General features: G+C 43.2%; 1 protein-coding gene across 1 annotated transcript in view; it reads right to left on the reverse strand.

The window, feature by feature from the left end:
- The window catches only part of rasa2 (RAS p21 protein activator 2), a 123662-nt gene extending 99861 nt beyond the window's left edge, over positions 1–23801 (reverse strand). The window contains exon 1 of the mRNA XM_080185906.1: positions 23694–23801. Coding sequence (XP_080042032.1) covers positions 23694–23748 — 55 coding nt within the window. The 5' untranslated portion in view covers positions 23749–23801. The remainder of the gene's footprint in view (positions 1–23693) is intronic.
- Between the last annotated feature and the right edge of the window lie 1007 nt (positions 23802–24808).

Below are 24808 nucleotides of genomic sequence, written 5' to 3' on the forward strand. Positions count from 1 at the left end.
GATGTAAAAGCAATATTCAATTGAAATCCTGTTAGTTTCAACTTGGCCAATTGTGGTTGGGAAACTGACACGCAATACTGTTGGGGTACAAGATCAGAAACCCCAAGCTATATTATGAAATTAGACTATTTGCTATTTTGGCATTAATGTGAGGGTAAGGCATTTCACTCCAGATACAATTCTATTGTCACATTAGGAAGCTTTTATCAAAACAAACTTTATTTAACAACAGATTAACTATAACAAATGAATTAGCTTAATATTTCAATAATACTTAAACAAGGTAAAATACAATTCTTGACTGCTAATCTGTTATTTCCAATTCAAGCAATATTCATCTTATAGACTTACACTCCTCTTCAAAATCAGTTATCAAACAACCCCAGGCATATGTGCTTGCACTTAATAGTCCTAGGCAGAGAGACACCTGTCTTCTGACAGCACCAAACAGCAGCCTCTAAGGAGAGACCTCTTGCTTCTTTCAGAACATAGCAGTAGCTGCCTGCTTTTCCCTGTAATCTTAATTCCTCCCCTTAAGCACATGACTGTCTCTTATTAATCAGCCTAATTAAAACCCCAGGAGAACCAAACAAAGATGCATCAACCCAGATTAAATCAAACACATCCCTAAGTAAAATCAATCATTTCCCTACATTCTCAGCATATGAACTGCCTGTTTTAAAGGCAAACCAAACCGTGTAAAACAGAGCTGAATTTTAAGCATAACCCTTATAAGAGGCATGATACAAATACATTTCTTAAAAGCACAGTATCATCACAACACTAATCATATCCTGACATCAAATTTGACAGATCCTTCAGGAAACCAGTTCTTCTCAACCTCGCAACCTCAAGGCAGCCCCAACCTGTGCTCCATTCCCACCTCAAAGTTAATATCCAGCTTACTGACTGTGGAAGCCTGCAATAGAACCCACTTTCTTAACAAGTACTATTCCTCTGCAGAAGAGGATACCTCTTGCTAGATAATGGCTGCATTGCTCACAAATATCCCCATTTTCAATGATGAGGGAACCCAGTACCACCACTGCAAAAGAGAACATAAGAAATAGGAGCAGGAGTAGGCCATCTAGCCCTTCGAGCCTGCCCCGCCATTCAATAAGATCATGGCTGATCTGTCGTGGCTCAGTTCCACATTCCCGCCCTCTCCCCATAACCCTTAATCCCCTCTCTTATCAAAAACCCATCAACCCGCGTCTTAAAAATATTTAGCGAGGTAGCCTCCACCACTTCAACGGGCAGAGAATTCCAGAGATTCACCACCCTTTGAGTGAAGAAGTTCCTCCTCAACTCCGTTCTAAACCGCCCCCCCCCCCCCTTTATCTTGAGGCTGTGCCCCCTAGTCCTACTGTCCTTTCTGAGCGGGAAGAGTCTCTCCACCTCTATCCTATCCATCCCATTCATCATCTCATATGTCTCAATGAGATCTCCCCTCATCCTTCTAAACTCTAACGAGTACAAGCCTAGTTTATTCAGCCTCTCCTCATAGCTCAACCCCCTCAACTCCGGTATCAGCCTAGTAAACCTCCTCTGCACTCCCTCCAAGGCCAAAATATCCTTGCGTAAGTGCGGCGACCAAAACTGCACACAGTACTCCAGCTGCGGCCTCACCAATGCCCTATACAGCTGCAGCAAGACCTCCCTACTTTTATATTCAATCCCCCTCGCTATGAAGGCCAGCATCCCATTAGCCTTCCTGGCCATCATTGACAGATACCTTCAATCAGAAATGCTCAGTGGTTGATCCATTTCGCTGTCTCCTCCTGAGATCCTGAACATCACAGATGCAAATTTTCAGCCAATTCAATTCACTCCATGTGATACCAAGAAATGATTAAGTGCACTGGTTATTGCAAAGGCAGTGACAACATTCCCACAAGTGCATTTAAATTTTGGACTCCACAACTAGCTATGCCCTTAGCCAAGCTGTTTTAGTACAGTAATGACATTGGCAGTTCCCCAGCAATGTGGAAAATTGTCCAAGTATCTCCTGTCCACGCAGAGGGCAAATTTAACCCAGTAAATTACCACCTCATCAGTCTACCCTTGACCAACAGCAAACTGACGAATGTATGGTCAATAGTTCTGTCAAGCAGCACCTGCTCACTTACAAGCTCAGTTTAGGTACTGCAAAGGGCAGTCAACTCTTAACCTCATTACAGCCTTAGTCCAAACACGGACAGAAGAGCTAAACTTAAGAGATAAGGTGAGAGTAACTGCTGTCGACATTAAGGCAGCATTTGACCAAGTGTTCTATCAAGGAACCTGAACAAAACTGGAGTCAGCGGGTGTGAAGACATACTTAGCACAAAGGAAGATAGTTCTGGATGTTGGTCAATCATCTCAGTCCAAAAACATCACTGCAGTAGTTCATCAGGTCAGTATCTTAAAGTCCAACAATCTTCAGTTGCTTAATCAATTACTTTCCTTCTCTCAAGGTCAGAAGTGGGTTGTTCATCACCATTTGTGACTCGGATACTGAAGCAGTCCATGCCGATATTCACCAAGACCCAATTAAGTGGCAAGTAATATCTGTGCCACATGTGCCAGGCAACAATCACCTCGAAGAAGAGAGAATCTGACCACCTTCCCTTGAAATTCAATGGCATTACCAATGTTTAAATCCTCCACTATAAACATTCAGAGGTGACCACTGAACAGAAAATGAACAGAATCAGCCATGATTATTTAGTTACAAGAGCAGATCAGAGACTGGGAATTCTGCGGCAAATAACTCACCTCTTAACTTCATAAAGTCTTTTGGCCATTTTATGAGACACTAATCTGGAGTGCACTTGCTTGGATGAGTAAAGTTTCAACAACATTCAACAAACTCAAAACTATGCTGCATGAAGCGTTCTGTTTAACTGACACCCCACCTACCACAATAAACATTTCCTCCACCACCAATGCACAGTGGCAGCAGCGTGTACCAAATACATTACTGCCACTCACCATGGTTCCTTCAACAGCACCTTCCAACACACATTCTCCACCACCAAGGAGGCCAAGGGCAGCAGATGCATGAGAATATTACCACCTGCAAGTTCCACTTTAAGCCATACACCATGCAGACTTGGAAATATATTGCCTTTCCTTCACTATCACCTGGACAAAATCATGGAGCTACCTTCCTAACAACATTAGGACATGATCTATGGTGGTTCAAGAAGGTAACTCATCACTACCTTCTCAAGAGCTACTAGGGATAGCCAGTGACACCCACATCTCATGAACGACAAAAAAAAAAGCTGCCCAATAGAATCTTAGCAACTGACCACTTTCAAATGTTCTGCCAACATAGCTAGGAACAGAAGACATTTGAGGAATGTAGACACACAGACACAAGTAAACCCAATTCCTACCTACACTGAACATTAATGCACATGAACTCTGCAGCACAAACAAATAACCAGCAATCACAAGAAAATACACAAGTAATTTCTTGTCTATAGACCTGCTCAGTCCTACTGTCACAGAGGCAGCATGAAGTCTACCTATTCTGCATCACATCATGAGATTATTTTCTGGTGCAGAAGAACCTCATGTTCAATGTGACACAAATTAAACTAATTTGCAAACAGGAGAACTATACTTAAGCACAGAAAAGTAAATCAGGATTCACAAAGCTCCCTTCTAATGAATCAATGATCACCAGACTACTGTGTAAATTCTGATCATCCAGTAAGAGGAACAATTTTATCATCCTTGTGTGAATGAAGATGCAAACAATACAAGTGATTCCAGATGTCAGATAGAACAGAAATTAGACCTGTTCACATTGTGAAGGGTAAGCAGTGTAGTCATGTGGACTTTTTTTTAAACTTCAGGGAGTAATGGACTTGTAAAATGAATCAAGTCACCAGGGGAGACCACTGAAGCAAACTGTATAAATGGATTCAACAGGTATGGTGAGAAGGCAGATCAACTGAGTGATCAAATGATCGATAGGCATCATTTAGGATAAATTTATGGACAGTATTTTCGATGATGGTGCCAACTGTTTCTGCTCCAAAGGTTACAATAAATTGAGCTTTATGAGATAACCTTGTTCAATTAGTGCAATAGTTCAATGATGCCTCGAGGCATCATTATTCAGAACTAGAAGAAATATTTCACTATCTGGAGAGAGAATAATAAATCGCAATTCTTTGCTTCAAATGGAATTCCATAGGTCTGACAACAATGGACCAATTTTCTGAAGGGCATCAAGTAAAAAACTGCTTCAATTTTCCACCAAATGATTTACTCATGGAAGATTATCTGGAAGCCATTAAAGTATCTACCACAGAAGGAAGTCGCAGCAGCCAAGAAAACCTGCTGGGTCCAGATGACGTGTCTAACCCAATCATTGAAATAACGTTTTGTTTGGTGCAGTAAGGCTGTACTCACACTGCTCACCAGAATGGCAAAGAACAATGACTGTTAAGATAGAACTGCTTCTACTTATGATTTGAGATTGTGCATAATCTGGGATTACATTAGGTACAAAAGCATGTTTTTAAAAAATTCTATGAGATAAAAGTTGATTATAATTCTAGTAAAAAGCATCAGGAACAAACCAAAAAGTTTAAAGTTTATTCATTGGTGTCACATGTAGGCTTATATTAACACTGCAATGCAGTTACTGCGAAAACACCCTAAACTAATTCAGATTCTTCAAAAATCATTTCAGACATCCAAGTGAATTTGCTACTTGAGGGTCCAAGCCTGATTTGGGACTCTGAATACCACTGGGTGCTGAACCCCAAGAACGATCAAGTGGTTGTGGCACAAATGATAATTACGTTAAATGCCATCACAAAGCAGTGGGAACAAGCCTGGGTTTCTGAATGTCTTTTTTAAAAAAAGATTGTGTACTTGAATCAAAGTTTTAAGGTGTACAAAAACAGGACACAATATTCAAATCAGAAAATGGCTATGGTTGGTTAGCTCAGTTGGCTAGGTGGTTAAACTGTGATGCAGAATGACACCAACAGTGTGGGTGCAACCCCCATACTGACTGTTCTTGAACACTTGCCTACTAGCATTGCCCCATGCTTGAAGAATGATGTTACTCAAGCTATATACTTAACCAATTGTCTCTCTCCAATGAAGCGATTCCTATTGCCCTTTGTGGACAATGGCTAATTACTTTATACTTAGCAAAGTTCGCAAGAATGTTCGGAGACCAAATTCCTACAAATCAAGCTACACATATTTTGAGTTCCTCAGCCAAAGCTCAATGTTTCGGGCAAGTCCGTTCAAATTGACATGGTAACCTGCTTTTGACTGGTCATACTGGAAGTAATTATTGTTCAAATAAAAGTTAGTGGCAAACATTTAATAACAGGTTGAATAATCCATTTCTTCTCCAAATCCAAACTTTTCATGAGGCCTATCTAAAAAATTAAGTTTGGAGTACAGTCTCTAATGTCACAGAACGATATTGTGCAGGAGGTTAACATTCCACCCGTCATCACTGTGCTGGCTCTACCAAAGAGCTATCCAATTAGTTCCACACTCCATTCTCCATAGTCATGCAATTATTTCTGTTTCAAGCATTTAATTTCTTTTTGCTTCCACCACTCTTTCAGACAGTTAATTTCAAACCCTAACAACAATACACTTAAATAAATTCCATATGTCGCCTCTAGTTCTTTTGTTAATTACCTTAAATTTAGGACCCCCAGTTACTGATCCTTCTCACACTGCTAACAGTTTTCCCGTATTTACTCCAAAGCTTTCATGATTTAAACACTTCAAACAAAGTTCCTCTTAACGTTTTCTATGCGAATGAGAACAAACTCACCTTTTCCACTTTTTCCATGTAACTGAAATCTCTTACCTTGGTACCAATCGAGTAAACCTTCTATGCACCCTCTCCAAGCCTCAGATGCTTCAAGTGTGGTGCCCAATGTTGGCCGCAATATTACTGCTGGATCTAACATTTCATGAAGATTTAACATAACTTGTTTGCTTTCACACTCAATGCCTCCATTTATAAAGCTAAGGGTCCTACATGAATTTTTAAACAGTCTTCTCAACTTGTTCCGCCACATCCCAAGATCTGTGTTCCCCATGGTATCCTTGTCCATCCATTAAATTTGTGCCAGTTTGTCATTTCATTCTTCCAAACAAATTTAATCACTTAACATTTCTAACTTGAGGGCACCATGGATGCAAAAATTGCAACATGCTTTCCTTTGGTCTTTTGTGCATGTGATCCAAAATTCCTGGCAAGAATCAGAAAGGGGAAGTCATGGTCTGATTTTGTCCCACCCAACCATCAAACAAAGCGATCTCTAAAACAGCCTTCGTAAAAAGTCAGTAACAAAGCGGCACCAAAATTGAAAGAGGGGAAAAAAAAATCACATCTTCAGTGGTATCATTAACCGAAATCTTGGTACAGCATTCAGCCCTTTCCGGCCAGGAAATGGATTTACAAACTCCTTGATAACATATGCCAGTACCAAGCAACAAAGATCTGAGCTGCCCAAGAACTTATAATTTTTTTCCAATAATAAAGATATTTCTCGGAGAGCTAAATGAAAACAAGTCAAAATCATTAACAGAAATCAGTGGAGCTGTGCTATGATAAGGAGGGAAGAGTAAAGCCGTTCTCACAATTAGCAAAATAAACAAAAACCAATGCCAGTCTGTACTAGATGTTTCCATGAAGAAATGACTGTTGTTTCAGCAATGCATTGAAAGAAGAGTAAACTATTAAGTCACTCAAGCCTCTTCCACATTTCAACTAGATTATGCTTTATCTACACCTCAATTCCTTAGATCATTTTCTGCATACCCTTTGATAGCCTTACCAAACCAAAATTAGTCTTGAAAACTTCATCTCAGACTACCCACAACTCTCTGGGGGAAGAAGGTTCCACATTTCCTTTGCGAAAAAAAAGCTTCCCAAGAGCCAGCAAGTCATGTATTGTATGGGAAAGTACCATAGGAAAATCAGTCACAAATCAAAGTGATGAGTCAATGAGAATGTGCAGTCGACAGCATCACAATCTGCTCACCAAGTACTTTCTTACCCCCTCTCCTGTCACCGACACTTTTCAATCTTACTCTTCAATCAAGGTCACTTTTTTTCCATGCATCTTCAATCCCAATTATTCTAGCTCTATTCTTCAGATGAATTCCATTTCTTCTAGATTCTCCAACCAGAAAGTAGTTCTTTGGTATCTAGCCTTTACTATTGTAAACACCGAATGCCAAGCTCATTATTGCTGTAACTCTCAGCGCCTCATGTCCACTGACAACACAGCACTGATCACAGGATCAGCTATAAGATACTGGGGTAAGAATCAAATCCACCCCCGCCCTCCCAGAAACCTACTGGGTTTGATATCACCAAGGCAATCACATTTTAATATTTGGAGTCAAAATCAAAGATTTATTGAAAGTCGACAAGAGGGCATAATAAATCTAAAAGATTACTTTTGTGGAATTTGTGTGTGCCAGGAAGAAAAGGAATGCACCTCTGGGGGGTCTCCAGGAGCCACTTCCTCGTCACACTGTCATCATTCACCAAAACCCTACGAATTACATTTATGAGGGGCATTATTTCTTTGGGTCCCTGGCATATTCAACTCGCAACCTGATATTTTTTCTCTCACTAATTTCAGGCAGAGGATTGCCCCAGCCTTACACTGGTTCTATCATGGGAGTTTCCTTTTTTAAAAGAACAGCCCTGCCTGTAGCTCCAGTTAATCAACTCCACTGGATGAAACTCACTTGATGCTGTAAATCTCAAATCAAAAGTTAGAAATTAGTATAAACACCAAAAAGATTCAAAAACCCTTGCAGAGAGAGAGCTGTCTAATGTTTCAGGAGCGACCCCTCAAAACCGGGTACCAAATACAAACAAGTTCATTCATTTTAAAAAAAAGGATGCAATCACAATGTTGACTTCTGTTGCTGCAATGGAGGCTTTTCAAAAGCAGAAAGTGAAAACTGGTGGATGGTATACAAAGGTCACAGTGGAGTGGTCAATGTTGTGGCAAGAGGCGAGTTATCAGCAGTTTTTTGGGAAAGTACAGTGAGAATCAGCCAGAAGTCAAAGTGATGAGTCAATGAGAATGTGCCAGACTGTGCAGTCTACAGCATCACAATCTCCTCGCCAAGTGTATTCTTAACTTCCCTCCTGCCACAGATACTATCCAACATCATTCTTCCTTCATGGTCATTTTCATGCATTTGCACTAGCAGTTTTCACCTCTTTTAACATTTAACCTGAAGTATTTCTAAATCAATTCGCCAGGGATTCAGCTTTGGGATTCCCGGCTTGGGTCACTGTATGGAGTTTGCACATTCTCCTTGTTTGCATGGGTTTTCTGCTTTCCTCCGACACTCCAGAGATGTGCGGGTTAGGCCAATTGGCCACGCTAAATTGCCCTTTAGTGTCGGAGGAATAGCAGGGTAAATATGTGGGGTTACAGGGATAGGGCCTGGGTAGGATTGTTGTCGGTGCAGGCTCAATGGGCTGATGGTCTCCTCTGCACTGTAGAGATTCTATGATTAACATCAATACTTAAGACTCCAACTTCCAATTCTCCATCACAGTCAATGACGATTACTCCAGCTGTACACAGAGGATGCATGAATGGAGAATCAACATTCTGGAATCTTTGCTCAGAATCTGAACACAGGGCAATTCATGGAATTGACCATTCTCCAGAAAGAATGAAACGTTAATGTTGATGAACAGCTCAAAGTATTCCAACATTTACCCTTCCAATTCTGATTTTTAACCGTCACTACTAATTCTACAGTACAGAAAGAAACATTTTTGTCCCAATCATTTGTTGCTGGCGTTTATGCTGCACTAAGCCTCCTTACACATGCCCCACTCTCCAGCTCATCAATAACAACGGTATATTTAATCCCCTTTTAATATTTATATAAGCACAGCTTGGGCTAATACAGTCCAAGTACATTTGAAAGATTTGTGATGGTGAATACAGTCAGTTGTAATAAGAAGTAAAGTTGGACACCACACGAGGAAGACCTTGGGAACAGTACTTCGGATTCATCAGAATAATACTTGGGTTATGACCAAATTGAACAACAGAACAATATCAAGAGCTGAATGGTTTACTCCTGTTATGTTTCACAATGATAGATATTGGGCAGCTATTGTGTCACTTCTCACACTGCCCCTTAGTGTCCCAAGATGTGTAGGTTAGGTGAATTGGCCATGGTACATGTGGGAGTTTACAGGGTCAGGGAGGGTGAGGAGACCTAGGTAAGGTGCTTTGTCAGACTTGATGGGCTGAATGGTCACTTCATTATAGTGATTCTGATTCTAACTCTATTTGTTCAGAGCTGTATAATTTGGATATGGGGCCAAAGGCATCTTACACAGCAAATCTGCCAACTCAGACAAACAAATTAGCAATCAGGCAAGAAAAATAGAGAACAAAAATTAAATGAACCAAAATATTTTTGGAAAACAGCAACAGGGTTAAAAAAGGAATGGTGTTGTAAGCTAGTCAAACAGGAAGTGCCCAATGGTTACCATGTTCATTTTCACACTAGATTGTGAACTTTGGGTAAATGAAAGAGGATTTGTTTTTGAAATGATTTTGATTTATGAATACAGCTTAAGGTAGATGATTAAGTACATCTCACACTGACTGCACAATTAAAATTTGGCATTTGGATGACAAGCAATCTTACATTTAGTGACGAAACAGCATTGACGTCACAAACAGAAGAAATGAGGAACAAGTCATGCATTAATCCATGGGCAGAGTCAAAGGAGATAAGTGGTAATGAAACCAAAAACTGTCAGTACTAGACATTTCATTTTCGAACTTGCATTTATATAGATTTCATGTCAAGGTGGCCCAAAACATGTCAAAATGTAGTTGCTACTGTCATGCAGAGAAACTTGGCAGCCAATTTGCAAACAGCAAGATCTTGCAAATTGTAACTGAAATAGGTGATGAGTAACTTTTTTGGGAACACTGGTTGATGGATAAACATTGGTCCCATGGTATATTTCCTGGTCATTCAGATCAACATAATCAAATGGAGTCTTACATTAACTGCCCATATAAAAAACGGCATCCCTGAATCGAGAGCCTCAATTATATTTTTGTCCTAAATGCACAACCTTCTGACTCAATGGTTACAGCACAAGTGACCATTTGGACCATCACCTCCATGCCAGCTCTCTACAACAGCAAATTAAGTTATTTCCATCATTTTCTCTGTGGCCCTGCTTTTTCTTTCCAGCTGATAATCCAATTACCTCAAATGCTCCAATTGAAACTGCCTCCATCACATCCTCAGACAGTGCATTCTAGATCCTAACAATTTTCTGTCTAAAAATGTTTTGCTTATGTCATCTTTGGTTTTTATATCAGCACTTGCTGATTCTTGTCTATTCTGCCAATGAAAATATTGAACACCTCTATCAAATCTCCTCTCAACCTCTAAGGAAAACAACTCCAATCCATGCATGCGAATGAAGTCCCACACCCATTTACAAACAGTTATATGCATCTCGTGGTGCCAATGAGACATAATACTCTAGTTGAGGTCAAACCAGTATTTCATAAAGACTCAACATAACTTCCTTACTTTTATTGTTATTTCTATTTATAAAGCTCCAGATCCACTCCACTTTCAAGTTGACCTGTCAACTCCAACAATTTGACCAAGCGTGCACACATCTGCTCTTGCTCCCTCTTTAGAATTGAGCCCTTTATTTTATATTGCCAGTGTTCTTTCTACCAAAATGTAACACTTTACACTTCGCTGCATTAAATTTCATCTGCCATGTGTCCCTCATTTCACTAGTCTATGTCTTCAAAGTCTATCACTATCCTCCTTAGAGCTCACAGTGTTAAGTTTTGTATCACCTACAAATTTTGCAAAAAGATTATGATCATTAATACACATCAGGAAAAGCCACTGTCCTAATCCCAATTCCTCAGAGACCAGAGTTCTATTTAGTATTATGCCAAGCTGATGCACACAACAATACACATATTTGAAATCAAATCCATATTTCTTTGGCTTAAGCTGTCTTTTTTAAAACTCCCATATTGCTTTCTATAAATCATACTTGTACGCTGTTGAGATATTTTCTAATATTGTAGCTTGGGCAAAGGAGTTACATTCACACATATGGCAATTCAGTACAATGTGTAAAATGGTTAGAAGTTTCAATCTAATCTCACAGTAATGGAAGGTGTCCTCAGAGTTGCTGGGCAGTACAAACTCATTCATAATCTGCACAACAGCACTCAGTTTAGTTTCCACTAGCTCTAGACCGCATTACAGCCTTGGTTCAAGCATGGACAAAAGAACCAAATTCAAGAGGTAAAGTGAAAGTGACTGCTCTTGACATAAGGCAGCATTTGATGTGTGGCATCAAGAAGTCCAAGCAAAATTGAAGTCGACAAAACTAAGGATGAAAGCTATTCATTAGTTGTTGCTCTAGCAAGCAGACAGGAAGATGGCTGTGGTTTTTGGAATCCAGGACATTGCTGCAAGTGTTCCTCAGCTTGGTATCGTCAGCCTAACCATTTTCAAATGCCTGATCAATGACCTTCCCTTGATCATCAAGTCAGAAGGAGAATGGTTGCTGATGATTTCATGGACACAGGTTTACCTTACAATTCATCCGATAACAAGTTTCTAATCAGTCAATCCAAAATAGTTGGCGCACAGGCAAGAAATCACTTAACAATTTAACCAATTATGCAACAAGTTAAAGAGAGCTATTGGAAAAAGTGACCCACCATCAGCAATTTGTGCCAGAGATTCAAAAAGATTTAAGATAACTCAATCTATTAAATCCATATGCTCACTAAAATGCCTGCTGCAAAAAATGTTTGCTAAAAGTTAAGACAAGCATCACATTCTGATCTGTAAAAAGATAAAACTTGCTCCCAGTGAACAAAAACTGAATGAACATTCTTATGGACTATTTGAAGCACTTCTCTTGCTTCCTGAGATTGTGACAAAGATAATAGTAAAACACACCTGCAAGTTTTTGCACAATGCATTCCACATTTCATTTCCTGATATTAAGCATAAATGCCCCATATTTTCTTGATGCCTTCATATCTTCAGGTGCATAGAGCCACTTCACAGATGCCAATTTCCGAACAATACATGTGGCTCCTCTTTCCCAACGCCAGGAGAGTTTGGCTGCCATTTGACAATTTTTCCAAACTACTGAGGCAACTCCCCAAAATTATCTGCACACAATAGTTAACTCATTGAACACAAAGTCATGGTCTGAAGTTAATCATGCATGCACACCAACGTAATAAATCACTACTCAATCACATCTCCTATACTCTGTAGCGAGCACACTAATGAGTCTGCTGAGTGTGCTCGTCATCAATATAGAACAACAAAGAACAAAAAGAGCCGGGAAACAGGCCCTTCGGCCCAATGAGTCAGCGCTGCCATTTTAACATTACCAGTCCCCCCTCCACCCATGACCCTTATCTATGCTTATGGCATTCCACATTGAGGGAAATATAGTCAGGTAAAAACCTAAAATACAATTAAGGTGTGAAGCATTCCTCCCCCCAATTAAATTTAATTTATATTTGAGAAAATAAAAGCTTTAGCAAAATAAACTGCATTATTATATTGCATCACTTGTGCTTAGAACATCTCAAATTATTTTAAAGGTAGCTACAATTGTCATGAAGCAAACATGGCTGTTAATTTTGCAGAAACAAATATAGGATAATGCATGCTAACAGTCCTGTAACGCACCTCTGGAAATTTAATATGTTAAAGGCTTTATAGAACGACACATTGTTGCTGCACTGAGGGAATTAGAAATTCCCCTGACATAAGTAATGTCAGGGGCGGCACAGTGGTTAGCACTGCTGCCCCACAGCGCCAGGCACCTGGGTTTGATTCTCAGCTCAGGTCACCGTCTGTGTGGAGTTTGCACATTCTCCCTGTGTCTGTGTGGGTTTCCTCCGGGTGCTCCAGTTTCCTCCCACACTCCAAAGATGTGCGGGTTAGGTGGATCGGCCATGCTAAGTTTTCCCATAGTGTCAGGGGGACTAGCTAGGGTAAATGAATGGGGTTGTGGGGATAGAATCTGGGTGGGATTGTGGTCGGTGCAAATTTGAAGAGCCGAATGGCCTCCTTCTGCACTGTAGGTATTCTATAATTCTATTCTAAGCAACGTAGGTATAAAGGATGCTGTCACATGTTTTGCACACCTGCAGGTGAAATTAATGGTCATGATATACCAGTAAATTTTGCAGGGAGAGGTCCAATTAAACAAGACAAGCTGATGCTATCACATGTTATGTGGTAGGAAGTTCATCATACTGTGTGGCAAGATTACAACTGGATTAACTTCCTATAAAGGCTGTTGAAAATTTGGTAAACTTCAAGTACTGAAGCATCACAAAAGGCCTGGTCCTTAAAAATCAGGCTACAAGTGTGATATTTCTTGACAAACTGCATCCAGTAGCAATTTTATATTGTCTCCCAAACAGGCATTGTTTCCAGAATCCAACCATTTAACCTAAGAGTTAGGAGCCAAAACAACCTTGATTATTTTAATACATAATTCCTGCTGTTGTTAAAAAGATATCAACTAACTACACAAGATATATTGCTCTTGAAGAACAAGTCGGGTGCTCAAGTGTTTTCATGCAGGGGTGACAAAGATTAGGAAATGGTAGATAAACAAAAGATAAATGTAAAAAGCACAGTGAACAAGATTAAGAAAAAGACATGTACATTAACAAGAGTAAATCGAGCAGAAAAGCAGAGACTTCGGGGTTTGGAACAAATCTTAAAATGTGGAAGGAATAGGTGAGATCCTAGGTTTCATAAATATAAATTGCAAATACAAAGAAAACAAGAAACCTGTACAAATCAATTAGATGGAACAGATGGAATATTCTGAATTCTTCACTCCTCCCACTGTGGCATCTTTTGGATAGCATCCCCTTTGCAGCCATGTCTTCTGCCAAATAGGCTCTAAGTTCTGAATGATCTCCCTTTCTCCCTCCACCTTTCCACCTTGCACTAGTGGAATGGCCTCCTTATAACCCACCTCCTTGACATATGGTGTATTTCGATGTCAAAAGAAGCAATTTATAATTCTTATTTCCAATGTGATTAGTCATTATCCCTCAAACACAACAGGGAAATAAAAGGTGTGAATGAGTGTGGGAGGGAATCAAATATTTGGCTTTGACTGTATGCAACTCAAGATTTCATGACATTAAATTCGCTCCTAAATTGCATACTACACTATCATACTTTAAATCAACAGAAACCTAGCCCTGGCAAATGTAAGGACTAATCCTCACTCCAAAAATGCCTCTTTTCTCTTGTAACCCTTCGTGCAGGCAATCATCTGCACATAGCTCATGTGATCGTTATTCATGCCAGCTTATACAGCAGAGGAAGAGCAGGAAGAAGTATAATCAAGACCCACTCAATATTTATACTTGTATTTCAGTGGACAGCTTTAAGAAGCAGGGCTTCTGGCTGAATTCCTCTCTTCCCCTTATCTGCTTTGAACCTGGTACAATATAGTGAGGCAACTGCAGGATAAGTAGTTAATTAAACAGAGATCCAGCATTGTTTTCTACTCTATGGCTCAGGATCACATTGTACATTTATCCTTTAAGATGGCTGAACTCAACTTTCTAAAAACATGAAAAGCTTACACAAAACATTATCAAAACTTTTCAGGTCCCCTCTTGGACTCAGAGGAATTTTAAGAAATCAGAACAAATTTGAAAACATTTCTCTCTCTGAGCACAATAATTACTGCTAATGATCAGAGAAGGGTTAAGGGTATAAATTGTGTGATTACAAGCCAAAGTTCTATGTAGTCTGAATTACTTATGTCAAAAACCACTTCCAAAACAAAAAACATGCAATTATCCTGAAGTTTTCACAGAATAAAATATTTTCAAAAAGTCCAAACTTGGTCTTGCACAAAAGAGTACATAGCCAAGATGACAAAATCACATTTTAGCCATTTGTGTGCACCGTACATAAGGGACAAAGCACAATGTGTTCATGGAATGAAGGGGTTGAGAAAATAAGAGGTGTAAAAGGAGAAGCGGCAAAACGTGCTCCAACCATTTCAAAACCAGAAACGGAAGGCCTAGACTGCATGTAAAACTCAACGAGAAATACTTTACATGCATTACAGTATGCAAAGTACAGGGAAAGCAAATGTATTAAAATACAGCTGTTTCCATGATATCAGCGTAATTCAACACATCACAATAATATGGTTAAGAGCTTGCACACAACTCTACAACAGGTCACTTCTCTTTCTGCCCAAGATGTTACTCATGGAAAAAAGCTGAGTTGCAAAATAGGTGGTGACATAGTGGAAATATTTCAACAGCAAAGCAAAAACACAAGGAATGAGAAAAATAAGCAGACAGCATTTGGACTTCAGCTCAAAACAGTCAGCAGGATCTGAACTCCCAGAAACAGTTTTAAAATAGTAGAGGGTGAACAGACTTTCAACGGCACTCTGAACTCAAACAGTATCTGTTGCTCTGATTCCTTTTCTGAAACTCCTAAGGAACCAGATGGAAAGTGCCAGCTGACAGCACCAACGTCAAAGCTAGCAATCTTACATGAAGGATCAGAGGGAACCAAGCCTGCCAGAGGAAACGCATAGTCTTCTGGTTCTATATCGGCAGATTTCATTTTAAGAGAGCCAGCTAAATCCTCCACAGTGGTTGGCCCCACTGCCAGTCTCAGGTGGAACACAAATCATTTTCAGGCACATATCTTTTTGGGGCACTGATTGCAATTGATATCATGTCCCTTCTAGTCTATTCTCATCTCTGCTGTATTTAGCCTATGTCAATCTCCATGCAGTCTCTCATCTTCTGGTCAAAATATTTTGTTATTACAGCTTTGTTCAAATCTGAACTAAAGGAGAATGGTCTTAAATTGTCTATGGTATTAGCATAATTGAAACACGCAGACTTGTCTTGCAAGTCTTATCCCACAAGTCACAGTTGAAAAATAACTTTAGATAAGTATTTTGCAGTTGCAGCGTTGAAGGGCCACTATCCCCATTAACAAGTGTTCGGCAAATTATTTTTTGTTTGAAAAGCTGTGCACCAATTCTTGGCTAAAATGCAGCAAAATGAAATACATATACAACTTGAAATAATATAGTACCTAATATAATGTAAGGTCCCAAGCTCTTCAGAGAAGATATTGAGGCAAGGAAACTTAAGAACAGATGACTGTAAGCTTGCTCAAAAAGACTGGTTTTAAAAAACATCTTTATGAGAGAGAACAAGTGATGGAGACAGAATTTCAGAGCATAGTGCTTCGAATGGTGGAGTGAGTGAAACAGTAGATGCAGAAGAGTCCAGAGATTTCTACAGAAAAAAAATTTGCATTTACCTTCCATTTTACACCCCAAAACTCTTTACTGCCAATAAAGTACTTCTGAAGTAGTCACTGTTGCAATATTAGAAATATGGTAGACAATTTGCATGATGTGGAGATGCTGCTATTGGATTGGCATAAACACAGTAAGTCTCACAACACCAAGTTAAAGTCCAAAAGTCCAGGACTTTAATCCAGTGTTGAGAGACTTCTAAACAATTTACACACAGAAAACTTCCACAAACAGCAATGTGATAATGACCGGATAATCTGTTTTTGTGATATTGATTGACGGATAAGCACTGGTCAGGATACCAAGATAACTGCTCTGCTCTTCTTCAAATAATGCCATGGACTTTCTCTGAGTCCAGTTGAGAGAACAGGACTTCTGTTGAACATCTCATCCAAAAAACAACAATTCTGATGGAAACTGAAGTGTTTCAAAATATATCACTGAAAGACAACATGAAGATAAGAAATTTAAGGGGCAACAAGGATAAATTCTTGAGGGATTACAGAGATAATGGTGTGAGAGTGAGAATAGAAACCGTTATAGATGATTTTCTGCCACAATTGAATAGATAAGGATGAAATTAGGCAAGCGCAGCTCCACTCAGCTAGATAACAGAAGACAGGTATTAAAGGAGGATTGTGTAGTCAACCATATAAAAGGCTGCAGCAGGCAGGTTGAAAAGCAGTCAGAGTCATAAGATGCAATATATTACTTAAACAAGGACCATCACAGTGCTGTCACGGTTGAGACATGAAAGATAAAATATATTCATCAGCTGGACTATTTAATTAAGTTTCTACGATACTTTTTTTCAAAAGGACAATGGGTGAGCTAACATGTCTCCAGCTAGTCACCTGATGCCTTGCAGCAGCCGTTTAAAGGTAATAATGGCCACGGACTGTGAGTCTGTTCCAGCGAACTCAAATAAAAGGAAAGCCTTTGCAGGCCTTAAACTCCTACAATGGTGCTAATCACCAAAGCATTAGTGGTCCTAACACAATGGTTTCAACAGAGAGTGCCAGTTAGTCAATCCAACACCAGTATCTCCAAAAATGAAAAGAATCCCAACTGCTGCCTCACAGCGCCAGGGACCTAGGTTCCATTACAGCCTTGGGTGGCTGTGCAGAGTTTGCACATTCTCCTCGTGTCTGCGTCAGTTTCCTCCGGGTGCTCCAGTTTTCTCTCAGTCCAAGTATGTTACGGTTAGGTGGATTGGTCATGGTAAATTGCCCCTTAGGTGTTCAAATGTGTAGGTTACAGGAATTAGTAGGGGAAACATATGGGGCTACAGGAATGGGGCCTGAGTGGGATGCTTTGTTGGAGAGTTGGTGTAGAATTCAGTGAGACGAATGGCTTCCTTCTGCACTGTTAGGATTCTATGATTCGAGAAATAAGCTTTTCTATGAAGACAACACTTCTTTATTTAATGGAAAGAACACAAGAAACAACCTTCCTTGCAATAAAAGCATAATAAACTATCCAAGCCCAATATTCATGTTGCCTATTAGAATTTATTCTATATTGGTATGAAATAGAACTCAAAATAAAGCACACATTGTTGACTAATAACTACCTTAGCATTTTCAGAGTGCTGATTTAAGTATTTATTCAAATCCATATTATGAATGCTAAGGAATTCACAAATCACAAGCAACACAAAAATATTTATTTTAACGGTTATTACATCATATTATCATTCTAGATGAACTGTACAGCACCTTTAATGTAAGAAATCATCCCAAGACATTTCACATTATAAAGCAGAATTAGGCACTGAACTACATGAGGTGATGTTGGGGTGGATGGCCGAAGGTTTGGTCAGAGGTAGAGAACAAAGGATATTTTAAAAGAAAGAAGAGCTCATGGAGAGTATTTTGCAATGGTGGAACAATGAAAACTGGGGATGATCAAGAAGCCAGAGTTAAATGAGTGCAGATATCATGGAGCGACTTGAAAACCAGGCTGTGAATTCTAAAACCAACATGTTGTATGACCAAGAATAACTGTGGAACAGTAAGCACAAAGATGATAGATGAAAGGGGTTTGATAAAGTAAGCAATGTGGTTGATTTTTAATTGCCCTCTGGAATGGCCCAAGCAAGACACAGTTTAAGGGGCAATTAGGGATGGGCAATAAATGCTGGCCTTGCCAGCAAAATCACATCGCAACAAGAAAAATTAAAATTAAGCACGTGGCCACCGAGTTTTGAATGAGCTTAAACTGAAGGACGTTAGAATGCTGTCGGCCAGCATTCCTTGCTGGCCGCCAAGGACTGGAATCATCAAGTCGAGAGTTAACAAGGCAGAATGAGGGTTTCAGCAGGAAATGAGTGGCACAGTAGCACAGTGGTTAGCACAGCTACTTCACAGCTCCAGTGACCTGGGTTCGATTCCTGGCTTGGGTCACTGTCTGTGTGAAGCTTGCACATTTTCCTCATGTCTACATGTGTTTCCTCAGGGTGCTCCGGTTTCCTCCCACAGTCTAAAGATGTGCCGGTTAGGTTGATTGGCCAAGCTAAAAATTGCCCCTTAGTGTCCCAAGATGTGTAGCTTAGAGGGATTAGTGGGTAAAATATGTAAGGATATGGGGGTGGGTCCTGGGTGGGATTGTGGTCAGTGCAGACTCGATGGGCCAACTGGCCTCTTTCCGCACTGTAGGGTTTCTATGACATCTATGAGATGACAGGGGCGAAGTCAGGCAATGTTACAAAGGTGAGATAGGCAGTCTTAGACATGGCGCAGAATGTGGTCAGAAGTTCTTCTCTGGGTCAAAAAATGGCAACAAGATTCTGAAGAGTCTGAGCTAGCCTCAGCCATTTGCCAAGGGTCAACTGTCAAACAGCAACCAAAGACAATGGCTTCGGTTTTCCAAACATTTAAGTAGAGGAAATTGTTCCTTATCCAGCAATGGATTTTTAAAAATTCTTTCATGGCATTGTTGGTATCGCTAACAAGGCAACATTTGTTGCCTGTGCTCAACTGTTGGCCTTGAACTGAGTGGTTTGAGGCTTGACAGATCGTGTCAGAGGGCAGTTAAATGTCAGCCACATTGCTGTGGGGTTGCTGTCACATGTAAGCCAAACCAGTAAAGAATGGCAGATTTCCTTCTATAAAAAGGACATTAGTGAACCACAGTCATGGTCACCATTACTGAAACTAGCTTTATATTCCAAATTTATTACTTGAATTTAAATTCCATCAGCTTCCATGATGGCTCGTGAAGCCATGTCTTCAGGTCATTAGCCTGGCCTTTTGGATTATTAGTACAGTGACACTGCTGCTACACCTAGTAAGTCAAATAAAAAAACCTGATAACTCAGCAACAGGGGAGTTGAGAAGGGTAGTGGTTAGGTATAGTTGAATGTGATCAACATACATGTGAAAACTAATTCTGGCTTTTAGATGATGTCATCATCAAGGGGTAGCATGGAAATGAGAAATGGGGGCGGGGGGGGTGTAATAGAAATAATAACGTGGGAGCAGGAAAAGTAGTCATTGCAACTAACTTTCTGGCCACAATTACATAACGTAAGACTAGAATAAGGCAAGCTTGGTAACAGTGAAGTAGCACTGGAGGATAGTCTGGTCAACTGTGCCAAAGGCTGTAGAAAGGACACAAAGTCCTTTCTACATAAGAGGGTAGAAGGATACTTTACCTCTATCAGAGTCACACAGGATGTCAGTTACAATACTGACGTGACCCGCTGAGAGAAAAATTCTCCAGTGCCCTTGTCAATATTCATACCTCAATCAGCCTCACTATACTAGCACCCAACTGTCATTTTTGATTGTGAAATCTTGCTGTGCACAAATTGGCTGCAACATTTCCTATATTCCAACAATGACTGCACTTGAGAAAGTATTTCATTAGCTGCAAAGCACTTAGGAATTCCTGAGAAGGTGCTATAGAAATGCACATTTTCTTTTTACTTTATGCATATTTCCTGGCAATACAAGTGAATAAATATGCAATAACTGTTGAGCTACAATGATAAACTTCAATTGAGTGCGTCAATAGAACAAGTAGACCAAGAGAGTGAAACATCTTTGCACAATATGAATCTACTACTCTTAACCTCACGGTATTAGCATGAAATTTAAAATAGCTTTGCAGTAGAACAAAAGGATACTTTCACAAGTAAATGTATCTTAAATGTTATTACCTTCAGAGCCAGACAACTTTAATAATGGTTAAAAGCAAATTACTGCAGATGCTGGAATCTGAAACCTAGAGAGAAAATGCTGGAAAATCTCAGGTCTGGCAGCATTTGTAAGTAGAGAAAAGAGCTTTGAGTCCAGGTGGCCCTTTGTCAAAGCTCAAGATGCGAACTGCTTTATCTTCTCCTGTCATGACTTGCCACCAGCCTTCGCCTACTTTGACAAAGGGTCATCTGGGCTCGAAATGTCAGCTCTTTTCTCTCCTTACAGATGCTGCCAGACCTGACGAGATTCTCCAGCACTTTTCTCTTTTGGTAACTTTAATAATGGTACCCACACAGAATAGCCAAGAAACAGAGTGGTGCAAGTAATAAATGGATATTGGAACATTAACAATCCAGTATTTTCACTTAGTTTAAGTGATGGCACTATTAGAAAGGACCAAGATTTCACACAGCTTGCAGCACTGCCATTAACGCAAACGGATGACAGAAAAAGTGTACAATCAATCGATTTGAGCACATTAACCAGATTCCTGCAATATAACATGCAATGTTCTCAAAAATCCATTGGGAAAACAACTCTAGCTGAGGCACAAATACAGTCAAGGAGCTGTTAACATCCAGCACAAAAAACAAAGTTGTTACATTAAAAAAGAATTGGTTTGTTAAACTCTATCTATCCCAAAAGATCAACGCTCTCAATTTTGTGTGGGAGAGGGAGTACTGAGGGCGAAGGAAGGGGAGGAGGCTTTTGAGGGGGGCATTTGAACGAGGGGTTTTGAGGGGACGAGAGGGATGATGGGGGGTTTCGAGGGGAGAGAGAGAGGGGGAGAGGGTTTCGAGGGGAGGGGGTTTCGAGGGGAGAGACAGAGGCAGGAGGGGGTTTCGGGGGGGGAGAGACAGAGGCAGGAGGGGGTTTCGGGGGGAGAGACAGAGGCAGGAGGGGGTTTCGGGGGGAGAGACAGGCAGGAGGTGGTTTCGGGGGGAGGGACAGAGGCAGGAGGGGGTTTCGGGGGGAGGGACAGAGGCAGGAGGGGGTTTCGGGGGGAGGGACAGAGGCAGGAGGGGGTTTCGGGGGGAGGGGGGTTTCGGGGGGGGGACGGAGCGGGGTTTCGGGGGGGGGACGGAGCGGGGGGAGCGGGGTTTCGGGGGGGGACGGAGCGGGGGGAGCGGGGTTTCGGGGGGGGACGGAGCGGGGGGAGCGGGGTTTCGGGGGGGGACGGAGCGGGGGGAGCGGGGTTTCGGGGGGGGACGGAGCGGGGGGAGCGGGGTTTCGGGGGGCACGGAGCGGGGGGAGCGGGGTTTCGGGGGGCACGGAGCGGGGGGAGCGGGGTTTCGGGGGGCACGGAGCGGGGGGAGCGGGGTTTCGGGGGGCACGGAGCGGGGGGAGCGGGGTTTCGGGGGGCACGGAGCGGGGGGAGCGGGGTTTCGGGGGGCACGGAGCGGGGGGAGCGGGGTTTCGGGGGGCACGGAGCGGGGGGAGCGGGGTTTCGGGGGGCACGGAGCGGGGTTTCGGGGGGCACGGAGCGGGGTTTCGGGGGGCACGGAGCGGGGGGAGCGGGGTTTCGGGGGGCACGGAGCGGGGGGAGCGGGGTTTCGGGGGGGGACGGAGCGGGGGACGGAGCGGGGTTGCGGGGGGGACGGAGCGGGGTTGCGGGGGGGACGGAGCGGGGTTTCGGGGGGGACGGAGCGGGGGGAGCGGGGTTTCGGGGGGGACGGAGCGGGGTTTCGGGGGGGACGGAGCGGGGTTTCGGGGGGGACGGAGCGGGGTTTCGGGGGGGACGGAGCGGGGGGAAGGGGGTTTCGGGGGGGACGGAGCGGGGGGAAGGGGGTTTCGGGGGGGACGGAGCGGGGGGAAGGGGGTTTCGGGGGGGACGGAGCGGGGGGAGGGGGGTTTCGGGGGGGGGACGGAGCGGGGGGAGGGGGGTTTCGCAGGGGGACAAAGGGGCGGGGGGCAAAGGGGCAGGGAGTTTCGAGGGGGGGGGCAAAGGGGCAGGGAGTTTCGAGGGGGGGCAAAGGGGCAGGGAGTTTCGAGGGGGGGCAAAGGGGCAGGGAGTTTCGAGGGGGGGCAAAGGGGCAGGGAGTTTCGAGGGGGGGCAAAGGGGCAGGGAGTTTCGAGGGGGGGCAAAGGGGCAGGGAGTTTCGAGGGGGGGCAAAGGGGCAGGGAGTTTCGAGGGGGGGCAAAGGGGCAGGGAGTTTCGAGGGGGGGCAAAGGGGCAGGGAGTTTCGAGGGGGGGCAAAGGGGCAGGGAGTTTCGAGGGGGGGCAAAGGGGCAGGGAGTTTCGAGGGGGGGCAAAGGGGCAGGGAGTTTCGAGGGGGGGCAAAGGGGCAGGGAGTTTCGAGGGGGGGCAAAGGGGCAGGGAGTTTCGAGGGGGGGCAAAGGGGCAGGGAGTTTCGAGGGGGGGCAAAGGGGCAGGGAGTTTCGAGGGGGGGCAAAGGGGCAGGGAGTTTCGAGGGGGGGCAAAGGGGCAGGGAGTTTCGAGGGGGGGCAAAGGGGCAGGGAGTTTCGAGGGGGGGCAAAGGGGCAGGGAGTTTCGAGGGGGGGCAAAGGGGCAGGGAGTTTCGAGGGGGGGCAAAGGGGCAGGGAGTTTCGAGGGGGGGCAAAGGGGCAGGGAGTTTCGAGGGGGGGCAAAGGGACAGGGAGTTTCGAGGGGGGGCAAAGGGGCAGGGAGTTTCGAGGGGGGGCAAAGGGGCAGGGAGTTTCGAGGGGGGCAAAGGGGCAGGGAGTTTCGAGGGGGGGCAAAGGGGCAGGGAGTTTCGAGGGGGGGCAAAGGGGCAGGGAGTTTCGAGGGGGGGGCAAAGGGGCAGGGAGTTTCGAGGGGAGAGGGGGAGGAAGTTTTAGAGGGAAAGGGCTTTTGAGGCGTGGGGGCTTTTGAGGGGAGAGAGAGGCAGTTCGGTGAATGTGCGGGGTGGGGAGAGCAGGAGACGGTCCTGAACAGAGCCTCCCAGGCCGCTTTCTTTCTCTCTCACTCGCTCCCTCCACAATGTCCGCGGTGCCTCAACTCCAGATCCCGGTGCCTCGGCCTCAATCTGGCCAGGCCGGACCGGAGGGAGTCGAGGCAAATGAGCAAATGTTGGTCGGGGGGTGCGGGGGGGGGAGTGAAATCGAAGTGAATGAGAACTCACAGATTTTGCCCCTCAGGCTCTGTAAGATGCGAACCGCTTTATCTTCTTCCGCCATGACTCGCCGCCAGCCTTCGCCTACTGTACATCTTGCATCCTTCACATCCGCCGGCGGGGGTAGGGGTGGGGGCGGGGGAGGGGAGAGAGGCGGGGCCTGCAGCACGCGCCTGCGCGTCCGGTCCCGCCCCGCAGCGGAGTGGCGCGCATGCGCAAGTCCCCCTCCCATCGGTTTGGGAAGGGAGCCGGTGTGAGGCAGGTGGCTCCGATGTATTAAAGCAAAGGGTTCTCACCAAACTCCACACGTCAGACTAAAACTGCACCCCGTACTCCAGGTTTGATATCACCAATAAGCTGAATAACTGTAATAAGACTTCTTCTCCAACAACATGGTGGCACTGCAGGTTGCCCTGATATGGAGGTGCCAGTGTTGGATTGGGGGTGGGCCCACTGAGAAGTCTCACAATGTCAGGTTAAAACCCACCAGGTTTATTTGGTAGCATGACCTTTCGGAGCTCCACTCCTCCATCAGGTGAGTGAGGAGTCAGGTTCACAAACAGATCAGATTTTTGATTTGATTTATTATTGTCACTTGTACTAACATACAGTGAAAATTATCATTTCTTGCATGCTATACAGACAAAACATACTGTTCATAGAGAAGGAAACAAGAGAGTGCAGAATGTACTATTACATTCATAGCTAGAGTGTGGAGAAAGACCAACTTACTGCAAGGTGAGTCCATTCAAACATCTGATAGCTGCATGGAAGAAGCTGTTTTTGAGTCAGTTGGTATGTGACCTCAGACTTTTGTATCTTTTTCCTGAAGGAAGAAGATGGAAGACTTGCCTGGAGTGTATGAGGTCCTTAATTATGCTGGCTGATTTTTTTTTAAGGCAGGGTGAAGTGTAGACAAAGTTAATGGATGGGAGGCTAGTTTGCATGGTGGATTGGGCTACATTCACAACCTTTTGTAGTTCCTTGCGGTCTTCGGCAGAGCAGAAGCCACACCAAGCTGTGATGCTCCAGAAAGAATTCTTTCTGTGGTGCATCTGTAAAAGTTGATGAGAGTTGTAGCTGACATGCCAAATTTCCTTAGTTTTCTGAGAAAATAGAGGCGT

Source organism: Carcharhinus amblyrhynchos, chromosome 3, assembly GCF_965287045.1.
Source record: "Carcharhinus amblyrhynchos chromosome 3, sCarAmb.v2.hapA, whole genome shotgun sequence".
NCBI lineage: Eukaryota > Metazoa > Chordata > Chondrichthyes > Carcharhiniformes > Carcharhinidae > Carcharhinus > Carcharhinus amblyrhynchos.